General features: G+C 39.1%; 1 protein-coding gene across 2 annotated transcripts in view; it reads left to right on the plus strand.

The window, feature by feature from the left end:
• The window catches only part of SLC13A1 (solute carrier family 13 member 1), a 208408-nt gene that overhangs the window by 124371 nt on the left and 63179 nt on the right, over positions 1-20858 (plus strand). Inside the window, exon 1 of one of the 2 annotated variants that reach the window (XM_059933492.1) lies at positions 9776-9874. The exons of the other annotated variant lie outside the window; for it this stretch is intronic. Coding sequence (XP_059789475.1) covers positions 9776-9874 — 99 coding nt within the window. Of the gene's footprint in view, positions 1-9775; positions 9875-20858 lie in introns of those variants that run through there. 2 annotated transcript variants of the gene reach the window in all.

The raw sequence follows: 20858 nt of genomic DNA on the forward strand, positions 1-20858 counted from the left end.
AATGATTTTGAATAAAAATGGGGTGGACACTCATTAAATATGTGTATAGCATGCATGTGATGAATTACAGAAGTCATGGCAATTTAAAGCATGAGTAAAAAATCTAACAAGATGAAAATTAATAGGGAAAATTTGCCGTATTTATTAAGATGACAAGACAGAGATTACTTAGCTATAGCACATAGAAAAATATTTTCAAAGTTTATGGGATAGCAAGCTCAAAATATTTCAGCAATGTCATGGGGCAAATGCAGCCGGCATTGCTATAGGAACCACATCCAGAACCAGGGAGATGATAGTCCAGTTCTGCTCCTGTCTGCCAAACAGCATCTGCAATAGAGCATTGAACTCAGGCACCAGCCAGGGATATAGAAAAAAACGAGTCCCTGTTCTTAATTTAAGATGAGCTCCCAAGACTGTGAAGAAACTTAAAATCTGAGACGTGAGAAATAGTTGAAGCAAACGGGTAAGGGAAGACTTCAAATATATAAAGGCTGTCATGTGGAAGAGCAGCTTGATTTCCCCCCCAATGATCCCAAAAAGCAGAATTAAAACAGTAGATGGAAGCTACAGGAAGACAAATTTTGGCTCAACTTCCAGGGAAAAAAAATCTAACAGAGAAGAGAGGGGATATTTAAATATGGAATGAGGGATGAGTCATTCAAGAATGGGCTGGGAAAGAATGGGCTTTTGGGCACCGATATTTCCGCGGGGTGTGGGGGGGAGCTAGAACAATTTTCCAAACCAGAGATGCTACGATTCTCTAAAAGTAGAGAAAACCATATTAGATCAAGACTCTTGCCGTGAAATTTTATAATTAGTTATTTTAGTGACTATGAAAGATAACAGAGTGCTTAGAATTAATTGCCCTCCCATAGCGCTTGTCTTATGCTCTACGAAGCCACCAGGAGTTCTTGGCTGTATACATGCTGTCTTCCCCATTCGATGGCAAGGTCCCTTGTGAAGAAGGCACAGTATCTTATTCACATCAATGCAATCACTACAAGAGTCTATTTTATTAGCCCTGTTTCGTTTAAAACCTCCCAGAATTCAAACTATTCCTCACCCCTATCATTTTATGTCATGTTTATCCAGGCCAAAAGCATAAACTAAGCTGACCCCTCATGGTCTGTCCATTAATGTGGTTTAACTGTACAGTCCTACAAATGAAGAAGAAAATATTGTTCTCAAAATGTACCTCTGTGAGTCTATGGTAAAGAAAATGGACAAAAATGAAAGCATAAATAACTTGTCAGAATAAATGTTGGTATTTTTCTTCATAAGGTTGTGTAAGTAGTCACGAGGCACACAATTCCTTCCCTTAAACGATGAGTTGCCTCCATAAGCAACCATTTTGAACCGAAAGCCACCAAACCCAAATAGTAACAAAGAAGTCAAGTGGTGAAGAGTAGTGAATGCTGTAGCTATGCCAGCAGAAAATTACTGCAAGAGGGCCCCCGGCTGACTTTATGTATTCATGTTAATGACATATGGTGAAATATTCCACATTTAGGTAAAAATTAATTTCCAAGGAAGATGGGTCAGCTTGACAGTAAGCTGGATTGTGTCAATGCCACTTGCTACACGTAAAATGAAATCACCATTAGAAACTTTTTCTTTTCATTGTCATCAAGGACAAGAGATGTACCGAGCTCAAATGGACAATATTTTTGGTAGCAAAAATGGTGGGAGAAATACCAATTTTTTTCTGAGGGAGAAAAATGGACCCATTTGGCTATGAGCAACAAAACAGTGAATTCATAGCAGCACTAAGATTTCCAGGGGAAAACTTTTACCTTTCTAGTTTCTTTAAACTGGTCTCTTGAGCTATACCCAAAACAGTTTCTGATTGCCTAATTGGACCCTGTGAAATCCTTTTGACCCTAGAAAAGAAGTGACCACTTTGATCAGCTGGGATCACAGGGTTGTTCTATGTGATCTGTTTCTGTGGGTCCTCAGCTTCTATTTTTTGGAGTCCTAGAGTCAGAGCAATCCTCTCAGAGCACCTTAAACTCTGGTCTGCTTTCCCATGCAGGTGCTGACAATAAATGCTACATTTGGGAGTCCTGGGTCACCTCTGCATACCCTGAAAGTTCTCATGAGGAGCCCCAAACTGTCTCCTGTGTGAACGCTGCTGGAATAGGACTGTTTCATAAGGCAACTGGGCAGGCGGGTGAGAGACAAGCAGGGAGCGGGAGTAAACAGAGTTCTAGACATTTTTGAGTAGCTTTATTCAGTTTCCTTTTCTAACAATGTGCTAAGTGCTCCAGAATGTCCTTTCTCTTCCGTTCTCCCCAACATCCCCCTCTTCCTTCCTCCATCCCTGAATTTTCCCCTCTCATCCCCAGAGAGCCCAAGATAAAGACAAGGTCAGGCTTGGCCAAGAGAAAACCATCCCGTGCACCCCGGTGGAGGGTGTGACCAGTTGTGTCTGGGCAGGAGTGCTAAGGTGTCCAGGAAGCTGCTGTTCTTGCCAAAAATAGATCCGCCTCTTGTGGAATTTGCTTTGCTTCTCGGTTCATGGGAGTTCAGGTCACCACCTCATAGGACACAGTTCAGTCTTTCTCTGTTCAGTCAGTCATTTACTTCATGGAATTGGAGGAATGATTATTGAAGTTGAGGTTAATAATGAATGATACCAATTTAGGTGTCTAGGGAGTTGCACATGAACCTGGAGTCTCTAGGGTAGATTATCCTACCCTAGGTAATGCCTTTATCCTTTATTTTAGGAAATGAAAATAAAAACTGATACAGTTCATTGATATGGGCCTGGAAATTGCACTACATGCATTATCTGTACATTTCACTTTCGTCAAGAGAATTCATCACCTTAAAGAAAAGAACAGTGAGCATGAAGAAATCGAAAATATTAAAAAGTGCCGAAGTAAATGACTACTGGATGCTAATTATGAGGGAAAAAAAATTATCTTAGTTTTCATAGTATCTGAAAAGATTTTAGGGCACAGCTCACATACGGAACTCAGGGAGTAAACACTTTACAGTGCAGTGTCTGGATATGATAGAATTTATGCTGATAACTGTAATATATAAATGGGGATACACGATGAGTGAGTTTCAGAATTAGGGACTAGTCAAGGCCTAGACACAAATGACTGTGAAGAGAAAATCTGTCTTACATTCCTGCCTCGATAGTCTCAGCAATAGCAATCAAGGTCAAACTGGCATGCACTTTGGCATCCACAAATTCCAAGAATGAAGCCAATGTGGTCTTTTTATATACAAATGTGCCTCGCTGCTTTCACCAACAGTAAAAGCATTTTGACTTTTTTTCCCTTGGTCAAAGCATACACTCAGCATATACACTTTCTCATCTAAGTATTTATGGGTACATTTGGAATGGAGCAAATATTCCCCCATTGAATAAGCCATACGTCTTTGAAAACCTAAATACTTAATTGAAGAACTGCTCCTGTAACCCATACTATATAAGCAATGGGGTTAATTTGTTCCCATTTATCTATATTTATAGGCAAATTTAGAGAAATTTTTCACTGAGTAGTCACTTGTTGCTTTGCTAGGGTTTATTGAGAATTTAAGACTTACTTACATGCATTTTTAAAACAGTAATTAATGTCAGTGTGTCTACTCACAGGCCAAAATGCATCTTACAGATACTATGTCAATGATTCTCAAATTTTAGTGTGCATAAAAACTATGTAGGGAGCCAACTAAACATGAAGCCACATTTTGACCCAGTAGGGCAGGGACTCTGCACTTTTGTCAAGCACTCCAGGTTATTTGAACACAGTTGGCCAAAGAAGCTTCCCAGTTGGGTCCATGGAAAGTCAGGAATTGTCAGGATGGATTTATAGAAAGCAGCAGATTTGAGGTGAGTCTACTGGGTCAAACTTCAAGGATGGGTGGGATTTAAAGACAGAGAAGGGAAGCATTTCCTTGGAAGAGGGAAAGGCCTGAAGAAGAGCACAAATTTGAGAGTAAATATGGCATAAGAAAGAGAAAACCAGAAAACAAGCCTGAGAGAAGCCTGGGATCTCTCAGGGATGGCACATAAAATCTGGTTTCCTTTCCCCTCATGTTGATTGTCTACACAACTTAAGTATCTAAAGTCTTTATGAAAATAAGCAGAATATATAAAGAAGGAATCTATTTGTGGCTGAACCTGCTTTTCACATAAGTTATGTCCAATCATAAGTCTCAATGGACATTAAGAAAGCAAGCCCTAGAGCTACAGTCCCTAACCCAACCAAACCATGTACATATATACAAATGCTAGGCTTGAGGATTTAGTGTGTAGTGTCAAACTAATAGTCATTATGGTAGACACGTGACATAGTACCAAAAAAAACCCACATTGCCTTAGGTCCCAGAAATAACTGGATTTAAATCATTGTCATACCACTTAGTACCTGGGAATTTTACTTGGCCTCTTTGAATTTTAGTTTCCAAATCTGTAAACAGAAACAATTCTAAAAATACACACAGTACCAATCCCTTGTATTGGGGTTTTTTTTTATACATCTTTATTGGAGTATAATTGCTTTACAGTGTTGTGCTCTTTTATGCTGTACAACAAAATGAATCAGCTATATGCATACATATATCTCCACATCCCCTCCTTCTTGAGCCTCCCTCCCATCCACCCTCCCTATCCCACCCTTCTAGGTCATCACAAAGCACCAAGCTGATCTCCCTGTGCTATGCAGCAGCTTCCCACTAGCTATCTATTTTACATTTGGTAGTGTATATATGTCAATGCTATTCTCTCACAATGTCCCAGCCTCCCCTTCACCTCCATGACCTCAAGTCTGTTCTCAACGTCTGCATCTTTATTCCTGCCCTACCACTAGGTTCATCAGTACCATTTTTCTAGATTCCATATATACAAGTTAGCATATGGTATTTGTTTTTCTCTTTCTGACTTACTTCACTCTGTGTGACAGATTCTAGGTCCATCCACCTCACTACAAATAAGTCAATTTCGTTCCTTTTTATGGCTGAGTAATATTCCATTGTATATATGTGCCACATCTTCTTTATCCATTCGTTTATCAATGGACATTTACGTTGGTTCCATGTCCTGCTATTGCAAATAGTGCTGCAATGAATATTGTGGTACACGTATCTTTTTGAATTATGGTTTTCTCAGGGTATATACCCAGTAGTGGGATTGCTGGATCATATGGTAGTTCTATTTTTAGTTTTTTAAGACATCTCCATACTGTTCTCCATAGTGACTGTATCAATTTACATTCTCACCAACAGTGCAGGAGGGTTCCCTTTTCTCCACACCCTCTCCAGCATTTATTTTTTTCTAGATTTTTTGATGATGGCCATTCTGACCGATGTGAGGTGATAACCTCATTGTGTTTTGTTTTTTTTTTAACATCTTTATTGGAGTATAATTGCTTTACAATGTTGTGTTAGTTTCTGCTGTATAACAAAGTGAATCAGCTATACATATACATATATCCCCATATCCCCTCCATTTTGTGTCTCCTTCCCACCCTCCCTACCCCACCCCTCTAGGTGGACATAAAGTACTGAGCTGATCTCCCTGTGCTATGCAGCTGCTTCCCACTAGCTATCTATTTTACATTTGGTAGTGTATATATGTCCATGCCACTCTCTCACTTTGTCCCAGCTTACCCTTCCCCCTCCCTGTGTCCTCAAGTCCATTCTCTACGTCTGCATCTTTATTCCTGTCCTGCCCCTAGGTTCTTCAGAATCTTTTTTTTTTTTTTATTCCATATATATGTGTTAGCATATGGTATTTGTTTTTCTCTTTCTGACTTACTTCACTCTGCGTGACAGACTCTAGGTCCATCCACCTCACTACAAATAACTCAATTTCGTTTCTTTTTATGGCTGAGTCATATTCCATTGTATATATGTGCCACATCTTCTTTATTCATTCATCTGTCGATGGACACTTAGGTTGTTTCCATGTCCTGGTTATTGTAAATAGAGCTGCAATGAACATTGTGGTACATGAATCTTTTTGAATTATGGTTTTCTCAGGGTATATGTCCAGTAGTGGGATTGCTGGGTCATATGGTAGTTCTATTTTTAGTTTTTTAAGGAACCTCCATACTGTTCTCCATAGTGGCTGTATCAATTTACATTCCCACCAACAGTGAAAGAGGGTTCCCTTTTCTCCACACCTTCTCCAGCATTTATTGTTTGTAGATTTTTTGATGATGGCCATTCTGACTGGTGTGGTGATACCTCACTGTAGTTTTGTTTTGCATTTCTCTGATGATTAGTGATGTTGAGTATCCTTTCATGTGTTTGTTGGCGATCTGCACATCTTCCTTGGAGAAATGTCTGTTTAGGTCTTCTGCCCATTTTTGGATTGGGTTGTTTGTTTTTTTGTTATTGAGCTGCATGAGCTGCTTGTAAATTTTGGAGATTAATCTTTTGTCAGTTGCTTCATTTGCAAATACTTTCTCCCATTCTGAGGTTTGTCATTTTATCTTGTTTATGTTTTCCTTTGCTGTGTAAAAGCTTTTAAGTTTCATTAGGTCCCATTTGTTTATTTTTGTTTTTATTTCCATTTCTCTAGGAGGTGGGTCAAAAAGGATCTTGCTGTGATTTATGTCATAGAGTGTTCTGCCTATGTTTTTCTCTAAGAGCTTTATAGTATCTGGCCTTACATTTAGGTCTTTAATCCATTTTGAGTTTATTTTTGTGTATGGTGTTAGGGAGTGTTCTAATTTCATTCTTTTACATGTAGCTGTCCAATTTTCCCAGCACCACTTATTGAAGAGGCTGTCTTTTCTGCATTGTATATTCTTGCCTCCTTTGTCAAAGATAAGGTGACCATATGTGCGTGGGTTTATGTCTGGGCTTTCTATCCTGTTCCATTGATCTATATTTCTGTTTTTGTGCCAGTACCGTACAGTCTTGAATACTGTAGCTTTGTAGTGTAGTCTGAAGTCAGCGAGCCTGATTCCTCCAGCTCAGTTTTTTTCTTTCTCAAGATTGCTTTGGCTATTCAGGGTTTTGTGTTTCCATACAGATTGTAAAATTTTTTGTTCTAGTTCTGTGAAAAATGCCATTGGTAACTTGATAGGGATTGCATTAAATCTGTAGATTGCTTTGGGGAGTACAGTCATATTCACAATGTTGATTCTTCCAATCCAAGAACATGGTATATCTCTCCATCTGTTTGTATTGTCTTTGATCTCTTTCATCAGTGTCTTATAGTTTTCTGCATACAGGTCTTTTGTCTCCTTAGGTAGGTTTATTCCTAGGTATTTTATTCTTTTTGTTGCAATGGTAAATGGGAGTGTTTCCTTAATTTCTCTTTCTGATTTTTCATTGTTAGTGTATAGGAATGAATTGTATTGGGTTTTGAAGACTAAATGAGGTGGTAACCTTCCTGACACAAAGTAGATGATTGATTGTAAATGGATGAACAATATTTGTAATATTTTTATATTCATAGAGAAGATGTTTTAAATGGACTAATGCATGGTTACACAATGGTGTGATTCATTTTAGGTCAGATAGATAAAACAGCACAATTGTGATGTAGTAAGAGAGATTTATGTTTTTCTATACAAATAAGAGATGAAAATTGACAACTGTGGTACCGGTTAGCACCGTGATGTGATTTGAAAGATACCTTAAGATGTGTTTCCAAGGGGCCCAAAGTCTCCCATTAGAGTTTCATTCCCTGCTGGCTCTTGCAGAGGTGTGCCGCTCATATTAGTCTTTTGTGTTTAGTGTGAATTGTTTTCTCAGATCTTTTATCTCAACAACAATGGAGAGAAAACCCCTGAGGAAAAGGAGATTGGCTGGACGTAAAGAAAAGGTAGAACCATTTTGTGATAAAGGGCAGCCACAGAAGATGGAGCTGGCTAGAACCTCAGGCCGTAATAGGAGGGACCTGTAAGACTTGATCTGGTGAGAAATGGGAGCCAGAATAGAGAAAACAGTGCACTGAAAGGAGGCCCTGACAAAATGTCAATTGTTTTACCTTTAGCCTTTGTCTGGCTTGAGTGCCACTGTTCCCTGCATGCATAGGCCTTCATTTCCATTAAATATCACACAAATACCTTTTCATTTTTGGTTATCGTCTCACAGAGTAAGATCTTCTAAGATGAGAAAGTGAGGCTCAGATGGTCTCACCAGGTGGCTGAAGGAAATCTGAGAACAGACATGGTTTCTTCAAAAAATATATATAAAAAAAGCATGCAATGAACTGTACTGTTATATAGAAAAAAAAGTATCAAAACTGCTTTAAATAACTCTCCTCCTTTAATGTGTTTTTTAACGCTATTTATTATTACTGCTCATTTATTACTGCTCACTATTTACTACTATTATTTATAATTACCCTCCCATTTTTTCACCTGAGAAATTCAAGATGTAATGTGCCTTTCTGGTTTGGAGACTTTTTTTCTGTTTACTGATTTTCCTGAATCACTATATATGATATATCTTTAGAAATGTAGACTTTTAGAGGGGAAAAAATGTTTTCTCATCCACATTAACAGTACAGCGAGGTGAGTGTTGGTGAAAGAATTATCTTTCTTGATGGGAAAAGAAGGCAGAGTTACATTAATGGGGAATTAGAAATAAGGTCTAAATGCTAACCACAGATTATATAAAACTAAGGTTATTTGTGGCTAGGGAAATTGGCTATAGACTATAGAAGGAAATGTGTTTTGTTTATACCTAGGGCTAGGTGCATAGTAGTTGTTTAGTTGAGGTTTGTTGGATGATTAATTTACGACACAATGAGAAACTAACCAGTGAGTCCCTAGCCCTGAGGTGTTTCAAAACAGATCCTCAATGTCACTGTCAGAACAGTTCCCGTTTACACACACACACGCACGCGCGCGCACACGTACACACACTCCTCTTGAATGGCCGTAATGACTTATCTCTGTACAAATTCCCTGATAATTACCTAGTCAATATAGTCAGTATCAGCACAATAGTATCAACTCAGTTCTGAAAAAGTCTTACAGGTGAGGGCTTATGGAAGACTTTATGGTAACTTTTGGTTTCCTATCCAAAGAGGCCATAGGGTTCAAGAAACATGGAACTTTGCTTTTGAACAGTGAAGAAATTATTGTGCAATTGAGTGTGCTACTGTGGAGAAAAATACTATTCACTCTCAGAAGCAGTGGTATTTATCTTTTGAATGAGAACAGAAAAGTCCTAAATGAGAGCGGTCAGGAGGTCTCCTCTGAGCCAAACTCCACAAAGGCAGTGCATTTAGCTGCCTCAATACCTTATCTGAGAAGTCCCAGAAAAACCCATCTGTAGCAAAAACTTGCCTTTTCACACTGGAATTCCTACTACTGGGGTTGCTATTTCGATTCACAAACTGAAAATGAGCTTCACTGGAAAGGGTACTGGAGGCACCCAGTAAAGACCTGCCCAAGGCACCACGCAAGTGTGGCGCCTCAAATTCAGGGAACATCAGAAGGTAGGGAGGGGCCTCATTGTGGGCAGACTCAACCAGCCTCATGGTTTGCCTTCTCCTAGACTTGGCCAGTTCATATTCCAGTTAATGTGCACAGACTAAATAAGGACAGTTTTGCCCTTCAAAAACATAACAGAAAATGGTCTTTGATTTCTCGCAAACGCTCTTGGGCTTATCTCTCCATGTGAATTGTGACAGTAAAACAATAAAAATTGAGATTTAATTTTAACTCGTGTTGGTGAGTCTGGGGCAGTAAATGAAGATGATGGGCTAGAGAAATATTAATCCAGGTTGGCTATTTAACGTCTGCCTTTTTTTTGAGGAGAACACTATTGAAGGCACCTGTTCAGGACAATGAAATTCTTCAGTTATATTTTAGTTTATCGCCGGTTTCTCCTTGTAGTGTTCACTCTGTTGATTTTATTGCCCCTGCCACTCATCCTCCGCACCAAGGTAAGTGAACCCGGAGAATGGGCTGGTAGGTTTTCTTATTTATCTAATTGTCCTTTATTGTTGCTATGTAATTTTCTGGCTCAGAGCTGAATGGGTGGTGACACCTTGGGCTTGAAATCAGGATGGTTATACATTGTGTTTTGTTCATTTTTTCTCCTTTTTAATGATTAATGTTGTTGATTCTCGGTATGATTAACTGCAATAATTAAATAGTATATTCAGTCAGAATTGTTCTCTGCCTGGCAACCAGATGAGAGGAAGAACAAAAGAATCACAGCCCTTGAGATCCTGTCATTCTAGTTATCAATCTCCAGAGAGCATCCTGGGTTAACACAGTCCCTTCCCCTGAGACTAGGCAGCAATGTGACACTGGGGGAAAGAGCTAGAAGAAAACTTGGGAGTCCTAGGGAGGGTCTAGCGCAAACTAATTTACTTGACAGCTCCGTGGCTTGGTGTGGGCCACGGAACCTTCTGGAAATTTAGTTTCCTTATGCTTCATTGAAAGCATGAAGTAGTTTTCCTTGGTTAATCAGAAAAGTCTAATAAATAATTGTACATGTTCTGATCATTTGAGATTTTATATCATTTTGGTGTACTTGTAGGGATTTTTCTGTTTCCTTCTAAGTGTGGTCAGTCTATTAAGTCCAGAATAATAAACGCAATGCATTTTTAATACCTTGGGGAAATGATTGTATCAGCAAACATTTAGTGAGCACCTTCTCTACGCCAGGCACAATGAGTGTCTCTTGGTGGTAAGAAGAGAGTCACCAGAGTCAGGCTCTCTGCTTTAGGTCCCAGGTTTCCACTTAGAAGCTGTGTGACCTGGACAAATTAATTGACCTCTCTGTGCTTCCACTGTCTCATATGTAAGACTGAGAGAGTAACGGGCTTGTTGTGAGGATTAAATAAATAAGCACTCATTTAGCACTTATTTGGAGCTGTGGCTGGCACACAGTAAGTGGGCTAGTGAGAATCTCCCCAAATCTGCTGATCCCACAGCTGTGCAATTCCCGCCACCCCATGATGCCTTTTCTCTGAGTAGAAGAGAACCTTTCTGATGTTCTTCTCTCACAAGCATTAACCAAGGTTATACTAGTCTGGGTAAAAATAGAATTGCAGTAATTATAATACTCCAGCCTCCCTCAGAAGTCTGCCACTGTCTGAAGGAAAGTCGTGTCAGCTACTGAAAAGTCTTTTTTGACTCTGTCTAGGCCTCCTCTACCTGCAAAGCCGGCAAGGGATCTGGCCTCTGCCGCCCACAGCTGTGAGGTGTCTCCCTCAGGAGCAGGAGGGGCAACGGAGGTCTCACAGTGCCCCGAGGAGGGAGGGAAGAACTCTCTCCCACTTTTCATCAAATATTGTTCTGAACCCCCAAAGTTTTAGAGAATGTCTAGTGAAAACAGCAGGCACACTCCATGGTCTTTGGTTTGGTTGGTTTTGTTTTGCAAATTCTTTGTGACTAATCCTCCCCTGTTCGCCCTGCCCCTCCCACCCCAGCTAGTTCTGAGGACTCTTCTATGAGTCTCTGGCAGCCACTAGAGGACCAATGTGAATCACAGACATAGGGATTTCATCAGAATGCCCACCGCCACCTGCTTCGAAGACTCGTCACTCCATCTAGTGTGCAGGACGGCCTTCTTCCAGTTCCCCTGGTCCTACCTGTGCCCCAGACCTGGCTGACTCCTACCATGAGTACATCCTGATTCATACCTGGACCCCTGCTCTACTTTAATTTTTCTGGGTTAGTCTCAGCATAAGTCCTTACTTATGGCAGAGAAAATAAGTTAAACTAGTCAAGACAAACGCTGGCCATGACTGCGTATCATCTGTGCTGCTCCTTTGACATATACGCATATGACACTTTGAGTATCTTCCATAATTTTCAGAGGAAGTGAATATAAACTCTTTGAAAAGGAAGAACAGTTAAATTAATAAAAAGCAACGTTCTCTGTGCATGAGTCATTAACCAGAAAGTGTACATTAGGTCTGTGGGGAAACCTGGCAACAAGTTGCATTTGACAAACTGTGTTCCTCTTTCCTTTCCCTCTAATCAACTCATTTGTTAAAACTCAATTAATGTTAATGGGAGGATTTTTTTCTAGTACAGTAACATGATTTCATTTTTTGTTTACTCTAAATGGATACTTAACCATTCAATCAACCGCTAATCAAACCCAAAGAATATTATTTTAACTTTTGCTTACAAGGAGAGCAAAACTTTGTTTCAGAGGATGTGGGTCTTTGGAGTGTTTAAAAGTTAGGTAGAGGCTTACTTTGACATGAATGCAAATCAATTTATTGTAACTTTCATGTTACCAAACTGGAGAACCCTATGCTTGCTTCCAAACCCACAGTAATAGTCAAGCAAAACAAAGTCAATTTTGCTTTATAAAAACACAGTGAATCTACATGATGTAGAACCAACAAACAATAAGTTATTGGCTGATTTTTTTTCATTTTCCTTCTGATTACTGAGTTGTTTCTATAGACCAGCCTTAACCCTTACCTTAATTTTACCTTAATTCAAAAATGTAGCATCAATGATGAGAGCCCCTAAGTGGCTTTACAATGTAATGTTCAAAAGGGAGGGGAAGGGCTTCGCTTTGCAGACATGTGACCCAACAAAGGCCACACAGATGCTATTGAAACTGGATTTGAACTCAGGTTCTGTCAGAACTCAGAATTCATGATTTAACAGTGGTTTTGTTTTACTCTTTTCTATATTTTGTACTTTTGAAGATTTACCCTCTATTTTGAAGAGTCACATAAAGTGTGGCTTGATAATCATTTATCAACAACTCAGGCATAACTCTTTACAATAATGCTTTAGACAGGTCAGACCAGAGAAGAGGTGCATCTTTGCCATTTCCTCAATTGACCTCATGCAACTCGATGTCTTTAAGGTAGAAAATTGCAGTGATTCTGACCACTGGGGGCGGACCTATGAGAACTGGAGCAGCGGTCTCGTGTGTCATTTGCTGAATGTCCCAGAGTCCCAGCTATACAAGCTTGTATTATCAGCTTGTCAAGATATGGTGCCCCTTCCCTTCACACCTGTGCCCAAATGTTTACCATGAGTCATGGCATTTAGTGGGCATCTTAAAATCTTCTAGTTGGAAGAGACCTTGGAACTGTGTATTTCAGTGTTTTCATGGAAATAATATTTTATAGCGAAAGAAAATATGTACTGATATCACCCCAGAAGCCTATGAGCATAAGTCAAACAGAAGCTCAAATTGAATCCTTATGCATTAGGTATTGTAATTGGTCAAATTTTGCAGATTAGAAATGGAGATAGAAACATGCAAATAGCTTACCAAAATGTGGCTCTACAGATGTTTCCAATCAACATCTGTCTGACTTTAGAGCCAGTGATCTCAACCACAACTGAATATCTGTGTCTTTATAGCTTCCGAGGGTAATAAGTATACTCCTAACACATTGGTGTAAATGTCACTTTACTAAAGGAATTGTATTTTCTTATTGCTTTACACTGAAACATCAAAAATACTGTCTTTTTAATCATCACATAAGTATAAGGGTAGTCCTAGCCCTTTCCCAATTAGTAGTTAGTGGTCAGTAAAACAAGCCTGTAGTGCAATTGATATTTATGTAAATATTTGAGTAAAATTAATAATTGCACTGTATTTTTCTTTTTGGAGAGGGAATATCTTAAATATTCCCAGATAAAAACCTGTTAAAATTGGCCTAGGCTACATGCCGTAGTCCCAGTGATATCCACAGTGCAACTTTGTTCTTTTATGACTATCTCTAGCAGCTTGTTAATTTTACTTCTCAGAACTCCGTACTATTTCTTTACTTATTTTTCTAGTTTCTTGGCTTTTCTTTGTATTTCTTTTGATGGAACAAAATGATAAAAAGAAGGCCAGGTTTGTTTGAGGAGTTTTAAGAGGAGAAAACTGAACAATAATATTTTCTGTTTGTAGAGAGCATCCTTCCAGGTGTGTCACTCCATCTAATTTACCCATTCATTACGGACCTTTTTTTTTTTTTTTTTTTTCAGTTAAGGAGACAGGAAAACAGCCACACGGATACTGAGCAGCATTCCCTAGTTGACTGGTTGTAAATCCGAGACCAGATTTCAGGTTTCTGTCAGATACTTCAGGATTTCTCTGGAAAATATTTTACACCAGGAGAAACTTGAAGAGAGGAGAGGGGAAGAGTCAGCCGAGCAGAGAGCCTTAGGGCGCTGGACCGGCCCCAGGTTAGGGATGGAGGAAACACAGCTGGGAGGGCCACCTGTCGTGGGCTGCTTCTGTTTCCTTCCCAATCTATGCATCTGATGCATCGTAAACTTCAAAGTTATAATAGAAATTATAATAAGTAAAAGAAATGATACATAATGAGAGTCTTACGGTGCTCCATCTAGAAAAACTAAACAGATGGCAGAAAGAGAGCTCTTGTAAAGAAATGTAAACCTTAAAGGGATAAAGGCTCTGATGGAAGGGGGAAAGTGGTAGGTTGAGAAGTCTGACAAAGGAAAGGAAAATGAGTGGGAGAAAATTTAAAAAGACCACAAGTGAGAGAAGAGGGAGGGCAGAATTCTGAGAAAACATAAGGAACTTTTAAAGGGGCAAATCAAGTAATGAAACAGTTGATATTGTTTTTAATGTTGGTCTAAACTGCTGTAGAGATTTAAGATAAAGGGGGGAAATGCTATAAACTCCAAGAAAGTGAACATTTTAGATACAAAAGAGCATCAGAATGATGGAGGGCAAGAAAAAGAAAGCATGGAATCATGCTAATTAATGTGGTAGGAGATGAACAAAACCAGAAAATCCAAATGTGATATATATTTATTTCATGAATATTTGATGAGAACTTGCTAGGCCCAAAGTACTGTGCTCAGTGAACAGTGGCATATTACGCAGTTTAATGTTTCTGCTTTCAAGTAGCTTGCACAATTGCTGAAAAGTCAATATATACCACAGCCAACATTCATCACAAAATAAGGTTGTATATAAATCCATGCCAAATGATGGAAACAAATGATTTGTGTTATAGACGTGTAATTAAAAGGTGAACATACCTCTAGGGATTCATCATTCTTCAGCCCCTCCATCCCCCCAACCACACACATCGCACTTGCCCACAACCTGCTACTCCTTCTATTTTCCCTGTCTCAGAGAATCTGCTACCCCGTTTCCAGGTCTGAAATCTGTGTGTCATGTCAGATCCCTCAGATATTCCTAAGCCCTCATCCCTCAGTCTATGTTGCTTTACCTCCTGAATCCACCCGCTTCCCATTTGTGTCTTCATCTCCATTCCTGCTGGCACTGCTCTCCTCAAGCCTGTCTTTTCCTCTCTCTTTCATAGACCATTTTCACACTCTTCCCCCCAGAGTCTCCTGCCGGAGAACTATTTTTAAAATGTCAACCTTGTCCTATTGTACCACTGGTCAGACATCTTCCATGGCTCCCTTTTGCAGACAGGGGGAAAATATCTAAACCAAACATGTATATACTGATGGATCTTTGGGATTTTGCCATTTATTCCTCCTAACAGCCCTCCCCAAAGCCCCCAATACCTATCTCCCGCACTGCATTCACATTTCCCATGGGAGCAAATATTTCACTATCTGCCGCCCTAGGAGACCCATGATTGTTCTTCCCTCTCTTTCTCTGCACGTGCTGCATGGAACATGCAGGAACGCCCACTCCTCTCGCCCTGTCCTTCTCGGGAAAGGCAGCTTGGGCTGTGATACAAACAGAATCCTCCTCCATGCTCTCATTGCACAGTCATGGACACATCGGCCTCCATCGTAGTCTGTATTCCATTTTGCCTTTATCTTTGCCTCCCCCTCTAAACTGCAGATACCTCAAGAACACAGAACATGTTTAACTTGTTTCCTCCGGCCCAAGCACAGTGCCTGTCACACAGTTAGATAGTTATAACTGTGCTGAACGGATGGATTTAAGGACCTCTTGCGGCAGAAGGATATGGTACCTAAGCTAGATCTTGTAGGAGGGATAGGATACAGGAAAAAGGAAACGATGAAAGGAAAGAACTTCAAATAGAGTGTAGAGAGCGACTAAGGGACAGAACAAGAATGTAGGTGTAACAGGAGTGTGTCTCTTCCATGAAGCTCTTCTTTTCCTTTCATGATACATATTTATACCTTGGTTGGTAACAATAGTATATGTGAATGTCTACTGTCAGCCTCCTAACAACCATTAGAATAGTCAATATTATCCCCATTTTACAGATGAGCAAACAGACGCTCAAAGAGGTTAAGCAATTTGCCCAAGGTCACACAGCCTCTCAGGGGAGTGGGAGGATTTAAAGACAAGCTGTCTGGCTCCCAAGCCCATCGATGCTATTGCTTCCTTAATGGCATTTATATCAGATTTTGAAAACCTCGTGCACCATTGTTCCTGCATTTGTAATTACAAAACACACTGTTGAGATGAGGTTTCCCACTGCCTGGATTACAGAGCAACCACGACCCCTGATGACCAAATAATGTGAGCAAGATATAAACTTTGGTTGTTTTATGCTGCTGAGATTTAGGGGGGTTTGCCACAGCATAACCTAGGCTGTCCCAATTTATCTAGCATATTCTGAAAAACTCCCCAAGTGATTCTGTCATGCTACCCTCTGGCCCATGTCCTCATCTGTAAAATGAACAAGACTCTTAAAAGAGTTTTCAATGTTATCTGTGGATTGGCTGCCCCAGATTCACCTGAGGTACTTACGGATGTGAAGTCCAGGATGCTGCACATTTAAAAGACTCATCATGATTCGGAAGCAGTTAATCCATGGCCTGAATTTTTATCACACCCTGGTGCATTGTCAGACTGGAGAACAAGATGATCTCTATGGCTATGTTCAGTTCCACTGTGTGCATGGGTGTGAATACAGCATGTCTCCATTGCTAATTGTTTTCAGAAGTTAGATGAAAAGGAGTTAAAAATTCCTTTGTAACTGACAGTGGAGCCACCAATTGCCTTTCCCTGCTACCCATTTTGGGCTGAAAACTAACTAGAAATGCTAATTATTTTTCCTTGACTTTGTAGTTGAGCTTCTTACTCTCCATCTTCCAAGATGGAGTCACTTTAAGCTTTGCAGTTAATATGGATTGAGTCTTGAGAATTTCCTGCAGCAGTAGGGGTAGGTGTGTCACGAACCATACAAAGCCCTTTAAGGGTTCTGGCAAATAATAATAGTGTTTTTCTTGTAGCACACAGATTTAGAATGCATTACTTTTCTCCTGTCTTAATTGCTTTGCGTTCTTTTTCGAAAATCAATTGCAGTGAGTGAGGCCTGTGATTGGTCCTGCTTTTCTCAAGCTGTGCTGAGAGATCGTACCCACATATGTACTAATTCATCAGTGAAATTATTCCATAATATCAGTCAGTGTGTCATTAAAAAGGGGGAGAAGAGGTGAAAAAAACTATATTTTAAAGCCTAATTTATATTTCAATTCCATCCGGAACTATAATTTCAAAGAGAACCAAGGTGATTTTTAAATATAATCAGCCACATTTCCCAAGATAATTTGTCACTCAGAACTTCAGTGGGGGGGGGAGTCATTATCCACATTGCCTAGTCATAGGGTCATTTGCCTTTATTGCCTCGGTAGCAAGTTCCTGGCTGCACTTACTTGGGGCGGTTAAGACAACATATGACTAATATTGTAAAATGGGGAAGTGGGAGAGTGGCAGCTACTGGGAAGTGACCTATGCAAGTAAAAGTTTTAGTTCCAATTCCAGCTTATTAGCAAGAGAGGCGAGACCCTCAGGAGAACTAGAGAGACAATTCATCCACCGGGATGAGTGTCAAAACATCCAGTGCCAGGCAAGTAGAAGAGAAAACAGAAAAGAGAACAAGGCAAAGAAAAGAGATTCCTAGGCTAAAGAATTTATGCCTAGTAGAGTGATTGTTTTATATAGGGCTCAAGATATATGAATAAAAACAGCTGTAGAAAAGACACCGAGGGAAAAAAGCTTCATTCATTTAATAAATATTACTGGGCACTTACTATATGCCAGGCATTGGTTTAAGTGCTGGGAATAAGGCAGTAAATGAAATAAGATGTGCTCTCATGGATATACTTGGATTGAACTCTACTACATACTAGCAATATGATTATTGATCCTAAGTTCAACATGGAATTACCATACCTACTTTACAGAATTTTGGTAAGGACTACATAAAACAAGTATTATATCTGGCATGGCATGTCGCAGGCATTCACAAATGTTATTCTCCCCTCCTCTTACTTAGTCATAAGTCAGAAAAACAGATTTGCCTATTTATTTGGCAAATATCTTCACCTTTTAAATAAGATTTCCTATCTTTAAAGCCTGTGATTAGCAGTCTAGATGAAGTTTGTACAATTAAGACCTCCCTCATCCCTTTCTCCACCATAAACACAAAGCTAATAAACATCTCTGTAGACCAGAATGGGTCAGAAAAGCACACAAGCAGAGCAAATGTGAGAACCTGTGGTCTAAAGTGCTCCCACATCATTCTAGGGTCAGAGTTAATTTTAGTGCCACAAACTAAGGGCTGGAGAGTGGTTTTCTTGGCAACTATGACAGGCCCAAAAAAAAGCTAGACTGACCACTGTCTGTGGTGGCATTCAGAGGAAGCAGATTCTGCCCAGCCTCCCAGGCAGGGCTGATCCAAGCTTCCTGATCCAGCTAGATGGCAGGATTTGCATTGTCCTGGGAGGACAGGACCTCAGGCTGACAAGATAAGGCACATTCTGGACTATGAGCTAGGGACTGGCTGGAGGCAACTGTAAAACTTCTAGATGGTGAATAATGAGTACAGAAAGAAAAACACAAAAACAAAACAACTACCATACAGGGTAAATCTGGAAATACAATTTCAAAAGGCAATAAGACAACCAAGAAAGTCTGACAATGAAATCAACACAGAGACGAAAACACTCCACATAAAATGAAAATAACAGGGAAATCAATAGATGAGGAAAGGGGGAAAATCCACAATAGATGACAAATTATTTTTAATATAGAAATATACAATATTACAATATTGTATTGCAATATGCAATTACACACCAACATATTAAATAACCTAAAAGTGGATAAGTTCCTAGAAACATACAACCTATGAAGACTGAATCATAAAGAAACAGAAAACCTGAACAGACCAATAATGAGTGTGAGGTGCTTGAATCAGTAATCAAAAACTTCCTAACAAAGACAGGCCAGGACCAGGGCTTCACTGGTAAATTCTACCAAATATATTTTAAAAGAATTAATGCCAATCCTTTTAAAACTGTTCCAAAAAATTGAAGAGGAGCGAACACTTCCAAACTGATTTTATGAGGCCAACATTATCCTCATACCAAAGTCAGGCAAAGAGACAATACCATGAAAGGAAATCACAGGCTCCTCAACAAAATACTAGCCAACCAAACTCATTAGCACGTTAAAAGGATCATACAACATGACCAAATGGGATTTATCCCTGGGATACAAGGATGATTCAATATACACAAAACAGTTAATGTGATGTATCACATTAACAGAATGAAGGATTTTTTTAAATCACATAATCATCTCAATAGATGCAGACAAATCACTGACAAAATTCAACATCCTTTTATGATGAAAAACTCTCAACAAATTAAGTATAGAAGGAATGAACCTCAACATAATAAAGGATGTATATGACAAGCCCTGAGTATTTAACATCATACTCAATGGTGAAAAACTGAAAGCTTTTCCTCTAGGATTAGAAATAAGACAAGGATGCCCACTCTCACCACTTCTATTTAATACAGCATTAGAAGTCCTAACCAGAGCAATTAGGCAAGAAAAAGAAATAAAAGGCATTAAATTGGAAAGGGAGAAGTAAAATGATCTTATGTGTAGAAAACTGTAAATACTCTACAAAAAACTGTTATAATAAACAAATTCAGTAAAGTTGAAGGATACAAAATCAATGCAAGAAATCAGTTGTTTTCTACACACTAACAACTATGAGAAAAGAAAAATTTTTAAATAATCCCATTTACAATAGCATCTAAAAGAAAAAAATACTTAGGAATAAACTTAACCAGGAGTTTCACCTTCTGAAAACTATAAAACTATAAAACATTGATGAAAGAAATTAAAGGAAACACACATAAATAGAAAGACATCTCATGTTCATGGATTGGAAGACTGAATATTGCTAAAATGTCCATCTACCCAAAGCAATCTACAAATTCAGTGCTATCCCCATCAAAATTCCTATGACATTTTTTACAGAAATAGATAAAACAATCTTAAAATTCATATGGAACCACAAAGACCTTGAATAACCAAAGGTATCTGAGCAAACAGAATGAAGCTTGAGGCATCACACTTCCTGACTTCAAAATACATTACAAAACTACAGTAATTAAACAGTATCATACTGGCATAAAGACAGACATATAGACCAATGAAACAGAATAGAGAAATCAGAAATAAACCCATGTGTATGTAGTCAACTGATCTTTGACCAGGGTACCAAAAATACACAATAGGCAAAGGACTTGAATGGACATTTTTCGAAAGATGATATACAAATGACCAACAGACATATGAAAAGGTACTCAATATCACTAATCATCAGGGAAATGCAAATCAAAGCCACAGTGAATTATCACCTCACACCTATTAGGATGGCTTTTATTTTTTTTTAAAAAGATAAGTGTTGGTGATGATGTGGAGAAATTGGTACCATGGTATACTGTTGGTGGGAATAATGAAATGATGCAGTCACTATGGAAAACAGTATGGAGGTTTCTCAAAAATTTAAAAATGGAACTACCATAAGTATGATGCAGCAGTCTCACTTATAGGTATATAGCCAGAAGAATTGAAATCAGGATCTTGAAGAAGTATTTGTACTCCCATGTTTACTGCAGCATTATTCACAATAGCCAAAATATGGAAACAACCTAAATGTCCATCAATGAATGAATCGATAAAGAAAAGTGTGGTATCTATAGACAACAGAA

Source organism: Balaenoptera ricei, chromosome 9, assembly GCF_028023285.1.
Source record: "Balaenoptera ricei isolate mBalRic1 chromosome 9, mBalRic1.hap2, whole genome shotgun sequence".
NCBI lineage: Eukaryota > Metazoa > Chordata > Mammalia > Artiodactyla > Balaenopteridae > Balaenoptera > Balaenoptera ricei.